General features: G+C 40.8%; 2 protein-coding genes across 5 annotated transcripts in view; one reads left to right on the top strand and one right to left on the bottom strand.

The window, feature by feature from the left end:
* Positions 1–620: 620 nt before the first annotated feature.
* Positions 621–19436, top strand: rnaseka (ribonuclease, RNase K a). 3 transcript variants are annotated; one of them, XR_014621471.1, is made up of 5 exons: positions 621–744; positions 2841–2923; positions 12964–13087; positions 16972–17120; positions 19171–19436. XR_014621471.1 is itself a non-coding variant. In XM_084344666.1 (4 exons), the coding sequence occupies exons 1-4, from the start codon at positions 670–672 to the stop codon at positions 16987–16989; spliced, it is 300 nt and encodes a 99-aa protein (XP_084200792.1). In that variant the 5' UTR covers positions 621–669; the 3' UTR covers positions 16990–17658. The 3 variants fall into 3 exon arrangements, 2 of the variants coding, with proteins under 2 accessions (XP_084200792.1, XP_084200791.1); XM_084344666.1 differs by lacking the exon at positions 19171–19436 and having other exon boundaries at positions 16972–17658; XM_084344665.1 differs by lacking the exons at positions 16972–17120; positions 19171–19436 and having other exon boundaries at positions 12964–13182.
* Positions 19179–21083, bottom strand: part of alox12 (arachidonate 12-lipoxygenase) — a 46701-nt gene continuing 44796 nt past the window's right edge. For both annotated transcript variants that reach the window (XM_084344660.1, XM_084344659.1), the window contains exon 15: positions 19179–19701. In XM_084344660.1, coding sequence (XP_084200786.1) covers positions 19522–19701 — 180 coding nt within the window. In that variant the 3' untranslated portion in view covers positions 19179–19521. The remainder of the gene's footprint in view (positions 19702–21083) is intronic.

Genomic DNA, 21083 nt, shown 5'->3' with positions numbered 1-21083 from the left:
ATATACTTACTGCGTTTGACCATGTCAAATCATCGATAAAATGTGGCATATTTAAATTCAATACCTAATTTGATATTAAAGATCGTAACATAACTTTTTGCTAAACAAACTCTTTCAACCATAGACGTGTATATATACATATATATGCTCTCTCTCTCTCTCTCTCTCTCTCTCTCTATATATATATATATATATATATATATATATAGCCTATATATATAGATATAGCCTATATATATATATATATATAGATATAGCCTATATATATATATATATGCACACACACATGTATGTGGGGAACAGCCTGACGTTCCGAAACACCTCCATCCCGACACGACCCACTCCGAGACACCGCTGTTCCGAATCCGACTTTCAACTTCCAATTACTTCCCAATATGGTTAGGGTCAGGGGTGCCACAATAGCCTTTTCGGAATAGCGGGGTCTTTAGAAAAAATGGGAAACCACGCCATTACGATGAATGGAAGTCTATTTTCGGAACAGCGGGGTTTCGGAAAAGCGGGTGTAACCATGTATGTGTGTGTGTGCTTTCAACATCCCGGAAACTTCCGGTATCCAATCTCAGTCACCTGACTGAACAATTGACCACCAGCAGGTCAGTAGAGTGAGCACGAGCCGCCAACCTTCTCTAAACAGCAGAGACATTCAGAATGCGCGTGTTAATTTGTGGACCTAAACTCGCCGCGTGTGGCATGGTGTTGAGCACGTGGGGTGTTATAATGCTGGTGAGCGTGACTCTTTGCTGTCTTTTCTCTTTCTGTTGTCAGTAGCCGTGTCTTCATTTTCGGAAGACCACAGTCAAGTTAAAACATGAGAACACCGCCGTCCTTAACACGTTCCAGTTAGTGTCCTCTGCAGCCTCTAGTCTACAACTTTCAAGTTGAATTATGATAATCTATCTTAAACATTCAAAGCTAAGCGGAAATAATTGCAGGTCTGTCGAAGTGGAGCAGTGGAAAATGCCATAAAAATATGGAAACACTAAAAATGTATTTCTTTAAACATTTGTAAAATGTAAAAATCATTGTTTTAGCAATTTTTTTTTTTTTTTTAAAGTCTTACTTTGATTATTAACTCCAGATGGATTATTTCCTGCATATTATACACTTCCTATATTATTTTTTTCCACTGAAAAAGGACAGAATTTTCCAAAGAAAGTAATTTCGATATGCCCACATCATTCATAGTCATTTTCAGAATTACACCAAAAGTAAAATAACTCACTGACTTTACTGTCTTCCGATAAGACTTGTTCAAAATTATTGTTACAAAGTTAAAGTGGTTTTGATAATATTTGCAAGGCACAAGGCTCACCTTTATGAACTTGTTACTGTGAACCAATATTTGACATAAAATGAGGGATGGGACAAAATATTGATACAGCAATATCGCATCGCTTCCTCTTCTTTCATCATTATTGATACACTGGCATCAAATGTTTATTTTTATTTAAACTTGCAGGCACTCAACTCAAAAATGAGTTGAGTTGTTGTAAGTTCAAATCAATTTTCAAATCAGATTTATTTATTTAGCCCAAACTCACAATCACATTGACATCCTCTGTCCTTAGACCCTTGAGTCAAGTGAGGAAAAACTTGCCATATTGAGAAAAAAACAAACACAACTTTTTGAACAGGGAAAAAAAAAAAATCCTCTACCAGGATGGACAGACATACAATAGATGTCACATGAATAGAACAGCAAAAACACAGTTTACAATTTGCATTGATAGAATATCTGATACAAATTCTAATATATGTAAAGCGTGTGGATCCAGGAGACGACTGAGCAGGATGAGGCATCGCCAAGTGGTGCCTGAGCCACCTGACCTCCTCTCCACCATGGTGACCTGGAAGAGGGCAGGCCACACAAGATAATTAGCAGTAAAACAGAAAAGATCTGAGTGAAGAGGTATCAAATTTGACAGAAATACAGATAAAGGAGATCGTAAAACAGAGGAGAGCAAGGATCCAGCGGAGCCCAAGGTGTGACAATCCATATGCATCAATATGTGAGGCAGCAGGAGCCAGGAGAGGTAGATGGTCCCAGGGGCCTGTGGTCCATCAGAAGCCTGAATGAAAAGAGAGGCGGAAGAGGAGGAGGAAGGGGAGGAGGAGGAGGAGGAGGAGGAAGCTAGAGAGAGTGAGAGAACGACACAGCTTGCGGTTTGTGGGAACAGGAAACAAAAACAAAAGTTAGAGAAATGCAATGTTAATGGGAATAAACAGATTGATTCTCATCGGCAGGACAATGTGAATAGTGTAGTTATATCCTTCTTTTGAACGTTTTAACTCCAGAACTGTTCTGCTCTCTGGCAGTTCAGCCTTTTGCCAGTGTATGGCTATTTTGCATTGGAATGATAGCAGACGTGGACATGGACAAGTAGCAGTCAGTATGTGTGTGACAAAGAGGCACTAAGCTAAGACTCTCAGTTAAAATCAAATTATGTGAAACTGACACCACAATGCACTGAAATTAATCCTTATATAAATACATATAGTAATATAATATATACTTTTTTTTTTATACTCTGTGATTCCCACCCCTACATAACATTAGTTTGAAGAAATACGTATTGGTTACAATATTGTTAGTTAAGTCTGGTGTTCATATAGATGTATAGCCTCAAATATGGTTACCATTATTTACCAAATTATAGAAAACATTAATGTAATTGAATCTCAGCTAAGTATCTTTGTTTTAATTTTATTTACAGTTGGTGTGCTGAAGGTAAATGGGATACAGTTGACACAACCGATTGACCCTGCCGTGTTGACTGTGGGACTCATGATTTAACCTCAGTCTCTCTCATCTTCATCAGGCCATACTGGGGATTTTCTTCACTACACATTCAGCAGTGCTAATTGAAGACGTGCCTCTGACATATGAAGATATCCACGAAGAGTAAGGCTTTTACCGTCACACTTCACTCCAAATCTACCTATACAGCTTTGTTGTTGAGTTCTACTGTAGCTCACAATTACATCACTACAGTTCTTTTCACAGTGACATCACTAGAGCTCTACTGTATTTCACAGTGACATCACTGGAGCTCTACCTTATCTCATAATGACATCACTAGAGCTCTACTGTATTTCACAATGACATCACTAGAGCTCTACCCTATTTCACAATGACATCACTAGAGCTCTACTGTATTTCACAATGACATCACTGGAGCTCTACCTTATCTCATAATGACATCACTAGAGTTCTACTGTATTTCACAATGACATCACTAGAGCTCTACCCTATTTCACAATGACATCACTAGAGCTCTACTGTATTTCACAATGACATCACTAGAGCTCTACTATTTCACAATGACTTCACTAGAGTTCTACTGTATTTCACAATGACATCACTAGAGCTCTACTGTATTTCACAATGACATCACTAGAGCTCTACTATTTCACAATGACATCACTAGAGTTCTACTGTATTTCACAATGACATCACTAGAGCTCTACCCTATTTCACAATGACATCACTAGAGTTCTACTGTATTTCACAATGACATCACTAGAGTTCTACTGTATTTCACAATGACATCACTAGAGCTCTACTGTATTTCACAATGACATCACTAGAGTTCTACTGTATTTCACAATGACATCACTAGAGCTCTACTGTATTTCACAATGACATCACTAGAGCTCTACTATTTCACAATGACTTCACTAGAGTTCTACTGTATTTCACAATGACATCACTAGAGTTCTACTGTATTTCACAATGACATCACTAGAGTTCTACTGTATCTCACAATGACATCACTAGAGTTCTACTGTATTTCACAATGACATCACTAGAGCTTTACTGTATTTCACAATGACATCACTAGACCACTACTGTATATCACTCTGTAATGTGTGACAATTTTGGATGAAAAAATCAGACTTGGTGTGCAGAGGCTTTTACTCTCAATCACAGTTCAGTTCTCTTGTCAACAGTGTGACATACAATGTGTTTAATTTGTGCACTTTAGAGGTGTTAAGTGTTTTTTTTTTAACTTAGAACAGAGCCAGCCTTGCTTTCTGTCCCAGTGTTAAGCTAGACTATCCACATCCATATCTGTACATAACAAAGAGTTAGATATTTATCTTCTCATCTGACTCTCTTAAATAATGCAAGAAAGAGTATTTCACAAAATGTAGAACTATTCCTCTGATAGTAGAATGAATATACAGTCCAAGGATTTCTACAGCTGTCATTTTTCTGTGATGGAATGAGTGGAACACAAACTACTTTGTCACAAAATACATATACAAAAATATACATACAATAGTTCTAATATTTGGTTAAATGTCCCTTGGCCATTTTCACCTCAATTAGGTGCTTTGATAGCCATCCACAAGCTTCTGGCAGGAATTTTTAACCACTCCTCCTGACAGAATCAGTGAAATTCAATTAAATGTGTTGGCTTCCTTGCAGCAGCACAGTCAACATGTTCTCGATTGGGTTCAAGTCAGGACTTGGGAAGACCATTCCAAAACCTCAATTCTAGCCTGATCGATCCATTCCTTTACCACTACTGATGTGTGTTTAGGATCATTGTTCTGTGGAACACCGAGCTGCACCCAAGAGCCAATCTTCTGCTGATGATTTTAGGTTTTCCTGAAGAATTTGGAGATAATCCTCCTTCTTCATTATTCCATTTACTTTCTTTAGAGCAGTAAATGGATCCAAACGCAGCAAAACAGCCCCACAGCATAATACTACCAGCACCATGCTTGATAGTAGGTGTCCATTTTTTGGTTTATGTGTTCATTTGTGTTTATTTTTTGTGTAGTACTGGAAGCCACAGCAGGTGGTGCTCTGTACTGTGGTGTGCAGGAAACTGTGAAATAACACGGCAGGCAATTACTCAGCAGGTGTGCTACTGACGGTGAAAGCACACAGTTTTTGACCGTCGTTGTCGTCTTCATCTTTTATTGAGTTGTGGCGAACATGTGAGTTTTTTTTTTCCGAGTTTGCATTCAAGTTATGGAGTTAATGTAAGTGTCTGCACAGTTAGGCGGAGATCGCTTATTTGTTAAGAGCGCAAGACCGTGAATAAATGTTTGGTGACTGCATACGACGCTCACGTGTTTTCATTCATTCATTGGACCCATAAGACGACCCGTCAACTAGGCTACTTCAAGTACCCGTACAGCAGCCCCTCAGTGGCTTAGGTTGTTTTGTTGTTTTATTTTTATAAGAACAAGTCACAATATAAGTCAAAAACTTTGCTTCAATCAGAAGGCTTAGTTTTTAATCACGGAAAGGCCACCGTGCGGAGGCAGAGTCGACACTGGAGCCAACGCCGGAGCCAAAGCTGGAGCCAACGCTGCGTTCCGAGCTCTGCCGAGCTGCATGGAAGATGTCAACAACAGCCGTGTTTCCCGGAGTGACACCGATCATCAGCTGATTCACCCGACGAGGTAGTGTTACCACCGGACCATCTTACGGTGCCCACCGCTTGCATAAAGGTATGAGCAGTAGCGCTACCATCTTCATGGTAGCTAAATAAAATAAAAAATAAAGGTGTGAATACTACTTTGCAAGCATAATCCCAATGCATTGGTCGCTAAAAATAACAATGATGATCGCGTCATAAGACTGAACTTTTCTCATCGCGTAAATTGGATTTCATTGTGGAACATTATAACAAAGGAGGACATTATGGACGGTAAATCTGCTTCTAGTGAAGTGGGAAGTTCAAATGAAACATACTTGGGTAAAGGTAAAAGAACTGTTAAATTAACACAAGGCTTTTGTTGAAAAGTTGGAGAAGTTACAAAATGTAAGAAAAGATCAATTAAACAAGGTAAAAAATATAAGAAAGGTGAAGATCATATGCATAAAGGCAGTGTTGCAGAGGTAAAGGTGCACTGGAAAAAAATCTTTATTTGTGTGAAGAAGCAAAAAATGTTCATGATTCTCTGGTGAAGTCTATGATGAAGTCTTGGAGAGGTACAATCGCAGAGCTTGCTTTAAAGATCTTGTTTCATTCAATCGAACGTCAAGTTAAGATCATCTCTGATCCACTCTTTGGGGACACCCAGGACACGACAAGTGGTTCACCCGAATCAAAGAGTGTTAACAAGTTCAAGTCTCAGTCCAAGTTCAGCAGAGTCAGAGGTGACAGCTTTGCCACTGCAGTTACTGTTGTTGACACAACCAAAGGTTCATGCTCAATCCCACAGAGGCAGGACTCAATGGAAAGGTCTAAAAATGTATGTCTGTTGCTCCCAGTCTCACACATTGGAGGAGTGTCCAAAGCTGAAAAGGAAGAAGCATCGGGACAAAATTATCTTTCTGAAGGAGAAAAGGATGTGTTTTGGCTGCCTGTGTAGTGGACACATGAGCAAGGATTGTGACAGGAGCCTAACTTGCAAAGAATGTGGTCAGAATCATCCTACAGTGCTTCATATTTCTGAAAGGCCAAGAACCAGCACAGAAAGTGAATACGCTAAAAAAACAGGACATGGCAAACCACCCTCAGGGTATCCCCCAGAAAACTTGCTAAGCCCCGTGGTAGGGTGGCCCACCAGTGGCCCACCGGTGCCCAAGCATGTTTTTTTGTGTCAGGGCCCTATAGGTAACAGATTCATTAATGGAGTAATAGAATTTAGAAGGAGTGATTCCAATAAGGCTTTAAGATTAATGTTAAAAGTTGACTGGAAATTTGAAAATATTATCATTATCATGTGTTATTATAAGACATTTATGTAACACCAGGTCTTACAGATTGCACTCTTGAAATGCTGTTCAACCAACCACACAAATAAATAAATAACAAAAATACTATTTAGATAAATAATATCAACTGTCTGCACTAAAAACTAAAAAACAACCGCCTGGTGTCTCCAGAGATTTTTATTTTTTTCCTCAGAGATTTTTACAATCTGGAGTCACGTGAACATGACCACGCGTCTGTTTCCGGTCAGTCGTCATGGAAACGTGACAATCACGGATCTACCAAAGATACTCTGTAATCTACTGTTTGGACCAGAGAAAACAAACGTGTGTAAACATGAACCATACGAGCTGAAAAATGAAACGCTGGGTCATTTTCACATCTGGTGAAAGCAGCTCGGCTCACAGAAGTCCGGAGCTCTGACGCTGCAGGGGACGACGTGCTAACAGCTAACAGCTACTAGCCGCTGCAGCAGCTGGCTGAGCCTCTAGAGCCGCGGCTCGGCTCACGGTAACCGCTACGAGGTCGACGTCGACTTGGTGCGTTCCTCTCGGTCAGCTGGTGAAGCAGCGGTCTGATGAGCATGATGTCCGGGACATGTCCCGTTATGCGCGACGAAGTTGTGACGTTGTCAGGTGATGAAAAAGACACCTGATCACGTGTTGATGGAGCGCAAAAACTGATTTCAAGAAAATAAATAAACGATGCTTAGCCTGGCGGGGGGGCAAGTAAGACCTGGCGGCCCGCCAGGCTTATAATACACTGGGGGAAACCCTGACCCTCTTCAGAAACTTGTGGTCATACAGGGGCCGGAAGGGAGGATAGCATTTTGTCCATTCTGCCAATCCAGGTTAAATCCAACAAGGGAGACAAAATAATACAAACCTGTGCATTTCTGGATCCTGGCAGTACAGCTACATTCTGTTCAGAGCATCTGATGCAAAGGTTGAACATCGACAGTAGAAGAACCAATTTCCTTTTACGCACCATGGGGCAAGAGAAGGTTGTTTCCTCTCATGCTTTGAATGGTTTTGGAGGTGGCTGGTCTTGACAGTAACCACTTTTACAGTCTTCCAGAAGTAAAGGCAAAAGAAAAATGCCCGTGACCCCTAACAACATTGTCTCACAGGAAGAGCTGTCACAGTGGCCTTACCTCTCTGACGTCTGGATCCCCTGTATATATGCCAATGTTGACATGTTGATTGGTACCAACGTCCCTAAGGTATTGGAACCCTGGGAAGTTGTCAACAGCCAAGGGAATGGCCCGTATGCAGTAAGAACTGTACTTGGTTGGGTAGTTAATGGTCCCCTTCGAGACGGAGAGAACAGCAAACTTAAAACAGGGTTCTCAGTGGCTGCCGTCAATAGGATTTCTGTGTGTAAGCTGGAGGAGATGTTGAACAACCAGTACAATCATGACTTCAATGAAAGAAGTACAGAGGAAAAAGGGATGTCAAGAGAAGACATCAGGTTCTTAAAGATTATGGATGAGTCAGCACAGCTTCAGGATGGCCATTACAGTATGAAAATGCCCTTCAGAAAAGAACAGCTCACTCTTCCTAATAATCTTTCCATGGTCAAGCAAAGGCTGCTGGGATTAAAGAATACGTTTAGAAAAGATGAACTGTTTCACAAGGAATACGCCAGTTTTTTCACTGATGTTATAAGGAAAGGCTATGCAGAGAAAGTGCCTCAACATCAACTGGATGGAGTAAATGGAAAAGTTTGGTATATTCCCCATCATGGTGTGCGTCGTCCCAGAAAAGGTACTTTGCGTGTTGTGTTTGACTGTTCAGCTGAGTTTAAAGGAGCCTCACTCAACAGCCAGCTTCTTCAAGGCCCAAATCTGACCAGTTCACTACTAGGAGTCCTTGTCAGATTCAGACAGGAGCCAGTAGCGTTCATGGGAGACATTCAGTCTATGTTCTACCAGGTTAAAGTGATGGAAGAGGACTAGGACTTCCTGATGGTAAAGTGAGCCAAGAGATTGTGGAATATCGGATGACAGTGCATTTGTTTGGTGCCGTCTCATCTCAAAGTTGTGCCAGTTATGCACTCAGGAAGACAGCAGAGGACAATCATGCTCACTTTTCATCATAAGTGGTGAAAACGGTCAGGCAAAATGTTTACGTTGATGACTGTTTGAAGAGCTTGCCCTCAGAGGAGGAGGCGGTTGGATGGTTAAAGCTCTCAGTGACCTCTGCCTAAAGGGAGGCTTCACTTTGACAAAGTGGATCAGTAACAGTCGGACAGTGCTGCAAACCATTGAAGAGGAGCACAGAGCTAAAGACTGGAAAGAATTGGATCTGGATAGAGATTAGCTTCCAGTAGAGAGAGCCCTTGACTACAGTGGTGTGTGGAGTCGGACACATTCAAATTCAAAATGATGGTGAAAGAGCAAGCACAGAGCAGATGAGGATTGTTGTCTATAATCTGTTCAGTTTATGATCCCTTGGGGTTCCTTGCACCAGTGACACTGCCAGCAAAAGTTATGTTGCAAGAGCTCTGTCGGAGACGTTGTGGATGGGACGATAACATACCTGCAGACATTAGCCATCAGTGGACAGGATGGCTGGAGGATGAAAAGGTTGGCGTCATTCAAAGTTGAGAGATGCATTAAGCCCAAACACTTTGGACAGCCCATTAAAGCACAGCTGCACAACTTTTCTGATGCCAGTAAAGATGGATTTGGCACTGTCACCTACCTCAGAATTGAACAGCAAGAGCCAGGTCCATATCTCCTTCTTGCTGGGAAAAGCAAGAGTCACCCCCCTGAAACAGATAACCATTCCTCGTCTGGAGCTTACAGCTGCTGTCCTCGCCGTTCGAGTAGATAAGATGTTGAGAGCAGTATTGGAGCTGCCACTGGATCAGTCAACTTTCTGGACGGACAGTACTTCAGTGCTCAAGTACATAAAAAATGAGGACAGACGTTTCCACACATTTGTGGCGAATTGGGTGTCAACCATCAGAGATGCAACTCATGTCTCTCAGTGGAGGTATATCAATACCAAAGACAACCCTGCTGATTACACCTCTAGAGGTATGAAGGTTGGAGACCTGTTGAATGGTGGTAGCTGGATTGAAGGCCCAAGGTTTCTCTTTGACCCGGAAAAGGATTGACCTTCAGACATCAAAGAGGCTACAATTGCAGCCGATGATGTAGTGGTCAAAAGGGATGCCACACTAAACACAGTCATTACTCAGGACTCCCCTAATGCTACAGACCAGCTCCTATTATACTTTTCAGATTTGAGGAAACTTAAGGTGGCAGTTGCGTGGTTTCTCAAATGGAAGAGGATTCTTCTGCAGTTAAAGCAAAAGAGAAAGGAATTGCATCCTCTTGAGTTCAACAGAAAGGATGCAGATGGATCACACGCGTCACTGGAGATGGAGAGGGCTCAAAAAGCAATGAGTCAAACCTTGTCAGCTGAGAATCTTTTCGATGCTGAAGTTTCCATCATTCACTACAGTCAGCAGAAAAGGTTCAAGAAGGAGAGTGCTGCCCTATCAGCTGGAAAATGTGTGCCACGAGACAGTTCTATTTTCAAACTGGACCCATGTCTGGAGGATGGACTTGTGAGAGTTGGAGGCCGGTTGAGTAAGGCAGCTTTACCAGAAGAGACAAAACATCCACTCATCTTGTCAAAAGATCAACACATCTCCACACTCATATTAAGACACATGCACCAACAAGTTGGCCACAGTGAAAGAAATCACACGCTGTCAAGGTTGCGAAAGAAGTTCTGGATACCAAGCGCCACTTCAGCTGTGAGAAAAATCATATCACAGTGCAGCTTCTGCAGACGATACAAAGGGAAGTTGGGTGAGCAAAAAATGGCGGACCTACCAAAGGAAAGGCTCCTTCCCGATCTCCCTCCCTTCACAAATGTGGGAATAGATTACTTTGGGCCTTTAGAAGTGAATAGAGGTCGAGGTTTGTGTAAGCATTATGGTGTCATCTTAACCTGTTTTGCAAGCAGAGCTGTTCATTTGGAAGTAGCTCCATCCTTGGACACTGACGCATGTATTAATGTGTTATGAAGGTTCATCAGCCTTAGAGGACAAGTATCCCATATGCGCTCAGATAATGGTACAAACTTTGTGGGAGCTGAGAAAGAGCTGAGAGAAGCACTTGCATCTTTAAACCACAACCAGATACAGAGGGTGTTATTGCAAGATGGCATCCAGTTGAGCTTTAACCCACCTGCAGCATCACACCATGGTGGTGTCTGGGAACGTGTCATTCGTATGATAAGGAAAGTTCTCACCTCTGTGTTACATCTGCAAACTCTGGATGATGATGGACTCCACACCGTTTTGTGCGAGGTTGAGGCTATATTGAATGGTAGCCCCCTCACTAAGCTCTCAGATGATCACACTGATCTTGAACCACTCACTCCTAATCACATTCTCCTGATGAAAGGGAAACCAGTCTTTATCACCTGGATTGTTTAGTAAGGATGATGTGTATGTGAAGAGGAGATGGCGACAAGTCCAATACATCGCGGATTTGTTTTGGAAAAGATGGGTACAGGAGTACCTCCCTTTGCTCCAAGAATGCCAAAAATGGAATCAAAAAAGGAGAAATTTTGTTTCTTTGAGACATTGTTGTTCTGATGGATTCTGCTGCTCCACGTGGATCTTGGCTTCTTGGCAGAGTTGTGGAAACTTTCCCCGACAAGAAAGGTCTGGTACGCTCTGTGCGTCTCCAGACGAAGACAAACATCTTTGAAAGACCTGTCACTAAGCTATGCCTATTACAGGAAGCTGTAAGTTGTTAGTGTTGACATTTATGATGACCTCTGAGTGAAACCAGGTTATGTGTACAAATATTGGGTATTGTTTGGTACTATTTGTGTGTATTATTGGTATTATGGCTCTGTAATTTAATTTGAAGGGAATTGTAATGTCAGCCGCCATGTACAATAAGGGGCCGATGTGTTAGAGCCATTTTTTGGTTTATGTGTTCATTTGTGTTTATTTTTTGTGTAGTACTGGAAGCCACAGTAGGTCATCTTTTATTGAGTTGTGGCGAACATGTGAGGTTTTTTGTTCTGAGTTTGCATTCACGTTACGGAGTTAATGTAAGTGTCAGCACAGTTCGGCGGAGATCGCTTATTTGTTAAGAGCGCAAGACCGTGAATAAATGTTGGGTGACTGCACGTGTTTTAATTCATTCATTGGACCCGGAAGATGACGCGTCAATTACTTCAAGTACCCGTACAGCAGCCCCTCAGTGGCTTAGGTTCGTTGTGTTGTTTTTTTACTATAAGAGCAAGTCACAATAGTAGATAAGGTGTTTGAACGTCTGCACCTTAAAGCTTGACTTAAGTTTGCTGCCGGAGCAAGGGCTTCTTTCTTGCATGGCAACCTCTCGGCTCATGTTGATGTAAAACACATTTGACTGTGGACACTGACACCTGTCTTCCAGCAGCTTCTAATTCATTGCTGACTTGCTTTTGGTGGGTTTTAGTTGACTCTTGACCATCCCATAGTTGCAGGTGATAGTTTGTGTTTTCTTCCTGATCGTGGCAGTGACACAACTGTGCCATGCACTTTATACTTACAGTTGTTTGCACAATTGATCTTAGAACCTGTAACTGCTTTGAAATGGCTCCAAGTGACTTCCCTGACTTGTTCAAATCAATAATGTGGCCGTTCAGATCAATGCTGAGCTCCTTTGACTTTCCCATTGTACTGTCCATGGCTGAGTCTAATGAGTGTATATAACAGGTCCTATTAAAATGGGCCCAGAAAAGTCACCAGCTGTTATCAATCAGAATCACTCAGGTTAAGAGGCCATGCTACAAATAATATTGATTCACACAACTTTCTATAATTATTTGTATTTATATATATATATATGTGTGTGTGTGTGTGTGTGTGTGTGTGTGTGTGTGTGTGTGTGTGTGTATATGTATGTATAAATCCCCCAAATTGATGTTGATGTTCAAGTTACTGTATGTATATTTTTGAGCCAGCAGATTTGGTCACATTTTCAGAAGACCCTTAATAAATTCAGATTTGAACAACAAACATGAAGGTTTTTTGTGTAGTAGTATGTGTTCCACTCATGACATCACAGAAAAATGAGAGCTGTAGAAATCATTGGAAGTCAAGACTGCTATGATATACATTTTCTTTACTAGTGTATGTAAACTTTTGACCACAACTGTATGGCAGCTATAACAGATTTAAGTGAATGTATTGACCGTATGTACTTTTTCCCTGATTGTATTGTTTTTATTTTTTCCCTCAGTACAAACCCTCAGCGGATCTACGACCTGTACAACAATGTGGGCTACAACTGTTTCATAGCAGCTGCTGTCTATGTCCTGTTTGGTGCCTTCGCTTGTTGCCAGATGAGGCTCAATAAGCAGAAGGTGATTTCATTTATTTGGATTTTTTGAGTTTATTGTTATTGACATATTTTTTTTCTGAAAGGGCCAGACCACAGTGAATAAAGATGATTGGTTCAACCAAACTACAATGCACCTGTAGTATAGTTATGGCAATAGTATCAAAATATCGATAGGTATCGATTCTGAATATTTGAAACAGTTTCAATACTCAAATCACCAGAGGAACCACTAACTGCTGCTGTCAATTATTTGGTGTTGCTATCTACGGCTGTAACTGCTAGCTGCCGTTAGCTAGTTAGCACAGTTAGCCATGCAGGTAGTGGCCTCTAGCTGATTGAGTCGTCACAAACCGGGGGCCCAGCCCTGAGCAATGAGGGAGTATTTGCGTTTGCACCAGGGGAAACCGAACTAGGCTTGGCAGCCTCCGTGTGAACAAGGCTGGATCGGGACAGGGAAGGCTTGATGTGGGAGAGGACAGAGAAAGGTCAGTCATCAACAGAGTGGTGTCAACAAGTGTCTAGAGCAGTGAGATAGGAATTTATTTTGACAAGACCAGAGGCCTGTACTACAAAGCAAGTTAACTAATCCAGGATATGTGTCTGTCACCTGGCTTCCCTAACCATAACAATCGCGATCACGCTCAGGGGTCACACAGAGGTGGTTATCAACTTGATAAGTCAGACCAGGTTTTTCACATCTAGCCATGAACACCTTCACCTAAAAGGGGAGGGGTTTCAGAAACACGGGTAAGTCTACTGACAGCAGAGCAAAAATGTAATAAAGAAGAGCAAACATTAGACAAGTAGAGTAAGAAGTTAAACACATAATCCAGGCAACAAACACACAGTTACAGTTACCAAATGCAGGAAGGACAGCTGACACAAAAATAATCACAGACTCTGTGAATGTGTAAACTGATTTTAATTATTGCTTATAATATCACTGCCCCATCATTAGGGCACGAGTAGATCTGACATAACTATGTTTGTGTATTCCTTTAAATGAATGTATTGCTTAGATGTATTATTACGTTGTGTATGACAGTTTTAGCCTTATTATTTCAGCTGCAAACCTGCAGTGTCAAACAGACTTGGGAACCACCTTGGGAATGTAAAAACATAATTCAAAGCAGTGCTTTCACGTCTTATAACAAGCACAAGGCTTAAGTGTTTCAGTCTGTCTCTGTTTTAAAGTAATGGTACAAAAAAGCACAATAAACAGGATTTGACATCACTTGCAGCCAACAGGGGGAAAAAATGAAATGAGGAAGACAGGACAGGGCCCTCCTTCATAGGAGTACACCTCTTACGATCCACTCACCAAGCTCCATGGGATCATCTATGAATGATGATGCCATTTTCCAGAGAATTTATTGGTCACAGGGCGATGCTTTTATTTGTGTTGATCTGTTTTCTCGAACATAACCAAGGTGTGCAGTATAAGTTACCATGGCAATTTCATTTGAAGCAATATCCACTGTCGTGGATACAATGTTGTGTTGATCTCCTCATTGAACTTCCACACTAAACATACAGCAGAACAAGCACAACAAAGCTTAACAAAGTCAAGTTAAATAAATTTTATTTATATTTCCCTCTATCAAAAATCAGATCTGTGCACAATCGGTGCAGCAAACAACATCCTCTTGTCCCTCAGCTCAGATGAGGAACAACTCCCATAATGGGCAAAGTTATAAGGAAAGGCAACAGACAATAGAGGAGGGATTCCTCTCTGACGCATATAGAGATGACACATGTAAAGAGTATACCAACATTAGTGTACAAGTATCTATATGAAGACAGAATATTTCGCACTGGAAATGATGTACTGAAATAACACATGCCAATATGGTGATAACCTCAATCTAGCCAAAAAAACACTTACCTTTCATTAAATTCCTTCAGATTTTTCATCACATATCTTATGAGTCCGGACTAAAATGGATGTAAACTGTAACTTGACTGGTTAGCGGGGGGATATAACCAGAGGTGTCAAGTAACGAAGTACAAATACTTTGTTACCTTACTAAAGTAGAAATTTTGGGTATCTATACTGTACTGGAGTAATTATTTTTCAGCCGACTTTTTACTTCTTCTCCTTACATTTTCACGCAATTATCTGTATTTCTACTCCTTTCATTTTAAAAATAGCCTCGTTACTCGTGAAATTTCGCTGCGCCTCTGATGCGCCTCCGGAGAGGCAAACCGAACCAGTGTGAACGGCGCGGAGCGGGGGCGTGTCGGTCTGGTGTTCACTGTCTGATAACTGTACAGATCCTTCACTCAACAAAATATAGCTAAATGTCCCACAAAGCAACGTTACATGACCATACAACAGTAACGTAGTAACTGGTCGTGTCTTTGGCAACTTATATAAAATACCGCAGTTATTCGTGGAGAAGTGTCTGTCCGACCGACTCTTCGTCACATTTCTGCCCGAAAAACAGCGTCTGTCCCTGCCAAAAAACTTTAACTCACCAACTGTTTGTCATGGTGAAGACTTCAGTGAACTTTCCACCATAAACAGCCTCCCTCCCTGCAAGTGATAGTCAGACAGTGTCCTGTTTACTGATGGTGATTATGTAATTACGGAACTTTGTCATTTTCCAGGATGTTTGGTGGGTCAGGATTCCAATCACAACACATTATAACAGCATCCATATGATTATTAACAGTCAGCAGGTACATGTTTAGATTAACAGGAGGACACCAGGGGGAAACACTTTGAAAAAAACACACACGTCATCATCATGATGTGTACCGTCACGCCTCTTTTGGAACTGCGGCGCCGGCTCTCTGTGTGAATTACACTCTTTGACACTCTTTTTTGGATGTACTTTTAAAAAAACTGTTTTCTAATGTAACATTAACTTGATATTGGTATTAAAAATGTTTTAATACACAATCCATGTCTTATTATAAATTAAGATGTTATGGTATCAATCTGAAAGGTAAAACCATTGAATTTTACTCAATGGCCTTTGTGCCCTGTCATGTGGCCTTGGTGCCCCTTAAAAAAAAAAAAAAAATGAGGGCCAAATGGCCTTGCCCCTAAAATGACGAAATTCCAACCCTGTCCGACACCCTATTGGTTTGTACGCGATCCATCACCCCTGCACATGACACAAATCACGTCACACTCCAGCAAGGACATAGCAGACTTTATATATGTAGCCTAGTATGAAGATGTCCGTGGCAGAGACTCAAGAAAGTCGAGCAAAATGTCACAGATGTTAATGCTCAGTAGTACACATATATGGTTCTTTAATGTATTTGCATTGTACTAAAATGCGTTCATTTACAATGGGCATATATGAGGCTGAAACAGGTAGCCTAGTGCATCCCAAATTTTTCTTTTTTTAATTTAATTTAATCATCTTAATGGCATTTTTTCCCCTTACATTACTTTTACACTTTAACTAGTTTTGAAACCAGTACTTTTACACTTTTACTTGAGTAAAAAGCTTGAGTTGATACTTCAACTTCTACAGAAGTATTTTTAAACCCTAGTATCTATACTTCTACCTGAGTAATGAATGTGAATACTTTTGACACCTCTGGGTATAACCGTGAGTCGGTAATTCTAGTGTTTGTCTGCACCCTCCCTGCATCACTGGAGTGATCTGCTGAGAGTTTTTTCACACAATGCTGTTGTTTGTGTGAACACAACCTTAGACTGTGCGTAAAGCTCCACTAGCTTCCCTCACAGACTTTAGTGTTTATTACACCGCACAGTATTACTGTGTTGGACAGAACAAACAACAGTTAAGAACAGAGCTTGTATGAAAGTGTAATCATGATTATTTTAATTCATTCGTAGTCAGTTTAATGATTAGACAGATTCAAGATGGATCAAAATGTTCGGGACAGTCTTTTATGTTTTCTCTGCATGGTGTTGTTCCGTAGGAGTACCTGGTGCATTAGTGCCGCCTGTTGGATTGAGGAGCTCCCAGCAGCACCCTGACAGCATGAGGCGGTGTTTGGACATTCACCTGTTCTCTGATTACTGACCTGACTGTCTCAGGGTTTCACATTCTTAATGAGAAGCTAAAGGGGTGAGACTGAATGCTTTATGAGAGCAAGTCATTGTTCTGCACCTTGATGTATTTATGAGATTAATTCTACCTCTGATCACAAGTGCTGAAATTATAATGCGTTTGTTTAATAATTATCATAGTTGTTAAAGGCCCAGTGTGTAGGATTTTAGGCAGACATGGATTTTCATAAATAAAGGACAGACAGTAAGGACAAACTAAACACTGGCACTAGAGAGGGCCTTCACGTTGTTAGTAGTCATCGAAAGCCTATACATTTGTAATAGGGGGGTGAAGTGATGGGCTTTTCAGTTGAAGGCAATCTGCCATCTCAAAACTAAATGCAGCTCAGTCCTACACACTGGACCTTTCAAAGGTTGTTAAGTATATTGTCTTGACTTCCTCTTTCATACCTCCTGTACTGTACAAGGGAATGTATCTCTGATTATTGCCAGTATCTACACTACCGTTCAAAAGTTTGGTGTCACTTAGAAATGTCCTTATTTTTTAAAGAAGAGCACTGTTTTTTTCAATAAAGATAACATTAAATTAATCAGAAATACAGTCTAGACATTGTTAATGTGGTAAATGACTATTCTAGCTGGAAACGGATGATTTTTAATGAAATATCTACATACAGTAGGTGTACAGAGGCCCATTTCCAGCAACCATCACTCCTGCGTTCTAATGGAACATTGTGTTAGCTAATCATGTTAAAAGGCTAATTGATGATTAGAAAACCCTCGTGCAATTATGTTAGCACAGCTGAAAACTGTTGTGCTGATTAGAGAAGCTATAAAAGTGGCCTTCCTTTGAGCTAGTTGAGTATCTGGAGCATCAGCATTTGTGGGTTTGATTATACTCTCAAAATGACCAGAAAAAGATAACTTTCTTCTGGAACTCACCAGTCTATTCTTGTTCTGAGAAATAAAGGCTATTCCATGCGAGAAATTGCCAAGAAACTGAAGATGTCCTACAACGGTGTGACACCTCACACGTCCTCAACTGGCAGCTTCATTAAATGGTACCCACAAAACACCAGTCTCAACGTCCACAGTGAAGAGGCGACTCCGGGATGCTTCTAGGCAGAGTGGCAAAGAAAAAGCCATATCTGAGACTGGCCAATAAAAGGAAAAGATTAAGATGGGCAAAAGAATACAGACATTGGACAGAGGAAGATTGGAAAGAAGTGTTATGGACAGACGAATCTAAGTTTGAGGTGTTTGGATCACACAGAAGAACATTTGTGAGATGTAGAACAAGTGAAAAGATGCTGGAGGAGTGCCTGACGCCATCTGTCAAGCATGGTGGAGGTAATGTGATGGTCTGGGGCTGCTTTGGTGCTGGTAAAGTGGGAGATTTGTACAAGGTAAAGGGGATTTTGAATAAGGAAGGCTATCACTCCATTTTGCAACGCCATGCCATACCCCATGGACAGCGCTTGATTGGAGCTAATTTCCTCCTACAACAGGACAATGACCCAAAGCACACCTCCAAACTATGCAAGGACTATTTAGGGAAGAGCAGTCAGCTGGTATTCTGTCTGTAATGGAGTGGCCAGCGGAGTCACCAGATCTCAGCCCTATTGAGCTGTTGTGGGAGCAGCTTGACCGTATGGTATGAAAGAAGTGCCCATCAAGCCAATCCGACTTGTGGGAGGTGCTTCAGGAAGCGTGGGGTGATATTTTTTTCAGATTACCTTAACAAATTGACAGCTAGAATGCCAAAGGTCTGCAAGGCTGTAATTGCTGCAAATGGAGAATTCTTTGACGAAAGCAACGTTTGAAGGACAAAATTATTTCAAATGAAAATCATCATTTCTAACCTTGTCAATGTCTTGACTATATTTTCTATTCATTTTGCAACTCATTTGATGAATAAAAGTGTGAGTTTACATGGAACATGAAATTGTCTGGGTGACCCCAAACTTTTGAATGGTAGTGTACCTGTGTTTGGAATAATAATCATTAGATCCAAGTTATTTATCTCATCTTGTTTCTGTCTGGACCAAACCGCAGAGAAATCATATTCTGAGTGTTGTCTTTCTTCTTATTATTCTAATATCCACCAGAGTCGGAGTCACAAGCAGAGCATCTTTTTAATACAGTGAGCAAACACACGTCGTCCTTTTGGAGGACATTCCATTTACTGCCTGTTCAATAAAGACATGTCATAACAACAACAACAATAAATTCTTTTGTCGATGACCCGCTGAACATTTTTCACATGAATAAATGTTTCCCTTACTTGAATTTTCTATTTCTTTCTAATTTTTACAATATTGAATAACATTAGACTTTTATTACATAATCAACAGAAAAACATTTTAAATGCTTAAGTGAAAACAAATCTGAACGATGTCAGGTATGCACCATTCTACATACCACACAGAATGAATCCTTGGAGTACACTGTTAGTCTTTCTATATTGTGATGCTGTTTTCTATGCGGCTGGGCAGGAGGAAGAGGTACTGAAGCTCCAGTCCTTCATTCTGCTTTAGGATGTGGTCCTCAATCTCTTTCAGCTCTCTCCTGAACTTGTCAATCAGCTCCAGGGCTGTCCCCTCAGTGAAGTGCTCCTCTGTGTATTGGCCCAAAGGTATCTAGGCAAAAGAATACAGAAAGCTGCTGAAGAAAGAGGAACTAATGTAGATGATGTAATGTGATCACTGTCAGATTAAGTCAGCAGCATTGCATTCAAACTCTGGAATAACTGAAATGTTCATTAATAAAATAAAATAAAATAAAATATGCATTATGGTTACTTTCTAACATATCCACTGACATCATGGCCTCTAGTTTCATGAATGACCAGTGACCAGTATGCAAAGCCCATGGAAAGGACACTGATTTTTATGAAGGCAGCGGGAGATAAATTATATTATGTATCACACACTTGCACTACAAGCTTGTAAGCCAATCATGGTCCAGTATGCACCTAACACAAATGTGATGTAGAAACTTGGAAACAAACACTGACAATGGCCTTTTCAGTAGGATGGGAGACATCTTGTCTGAAGCACTTAAACCTTTTAAATCTTTTTCATAGATTCTAGATTTTTCACTGATGAAGACTGTTATTTACAGCTAAATATTTCAATTTGATTTTGCAGTTGGGCTTGGGAGTGACGTGTTAGCTGTATAGTTCCCACAATAGCACACACAACAGGATTTGGAAACATTGCAAGAAAATGCAGTGAATGGGTTAATGCGTGTATATGCCTGTAGCGCCCTCGTTTGTGTGGCAGACCTTAGTCAGGATAAAGTTATTCCAACATAAGTAAAGTTATTTCAACATAAACCTACTAAAATACTTTCATAGTCTTGCACCTTAGTTGGTAGAGGCAGCAGATAAGGACTGATATATAGGCTTGATATACAGCAGCATCCATGGATGTGTTGAATGGGGTTCCTCAAATGCCTGACACCATGCCAAATAGGAAGTGGGAATAACGCCACACTGTTCCATTTGATTCTATTTATGTATGCAAAAGTAGGACATTGTTGATGAGACTGTAAAAGCCTAGTGTCGTGTTTTCAAAGTATTGTATCAGTCTGTACAAACAAGCCTACTTAAAGAAATGTATCCTTGGTAGGCAAATAACGTTAGCGTAAGTACAGCTAAATCTGTTAACAGGTTAGTGTTTGGTTTAAGAGTCAGTCTATGACGTAATTCTAATTAATTACTGTATAATTAAAAGTTGAACCGCAGTCCACCACATACATCAACAAAGCCAGCTGGCCCAACATATGTTACATATTAGACAAAAGTATACTGTTTGTTTGTTTGTTTGTTTGTTTTTCTGTTCAGACCTGGGGTCCGTTTCACAAAGCAGGTTCAACAAACTCTGAGTCTAACCTTGAACTCTGAGTTGATCTACTCTGAGATAGGAAACTCTGAGTTTTCGGTTCCAGAACAGCTGATTTGAGTTAGTTTGATCAACTCGGAGTAGTTTCACCTGGAGTTAAGCGCGTGCGCCACAAG

Source organism: Pagrus pagrus (assembly GCF_965226575.1).
Source record: "Pagrus pagrus genome assembly, chromosome: 22".
Classification (NCBI taxonomy): domain Eukaryota; kingdom Metazoa; phylum Chordata; class Actinopteri; order Spariformes; family Sparidae; genus Pagrus; species Pagrus pagrus.
The sequence above is the reverse complement of the archived record's forward strand: the minus strand, read 5'-3'. Positions and strand labels throughout refer to the sequence as shown.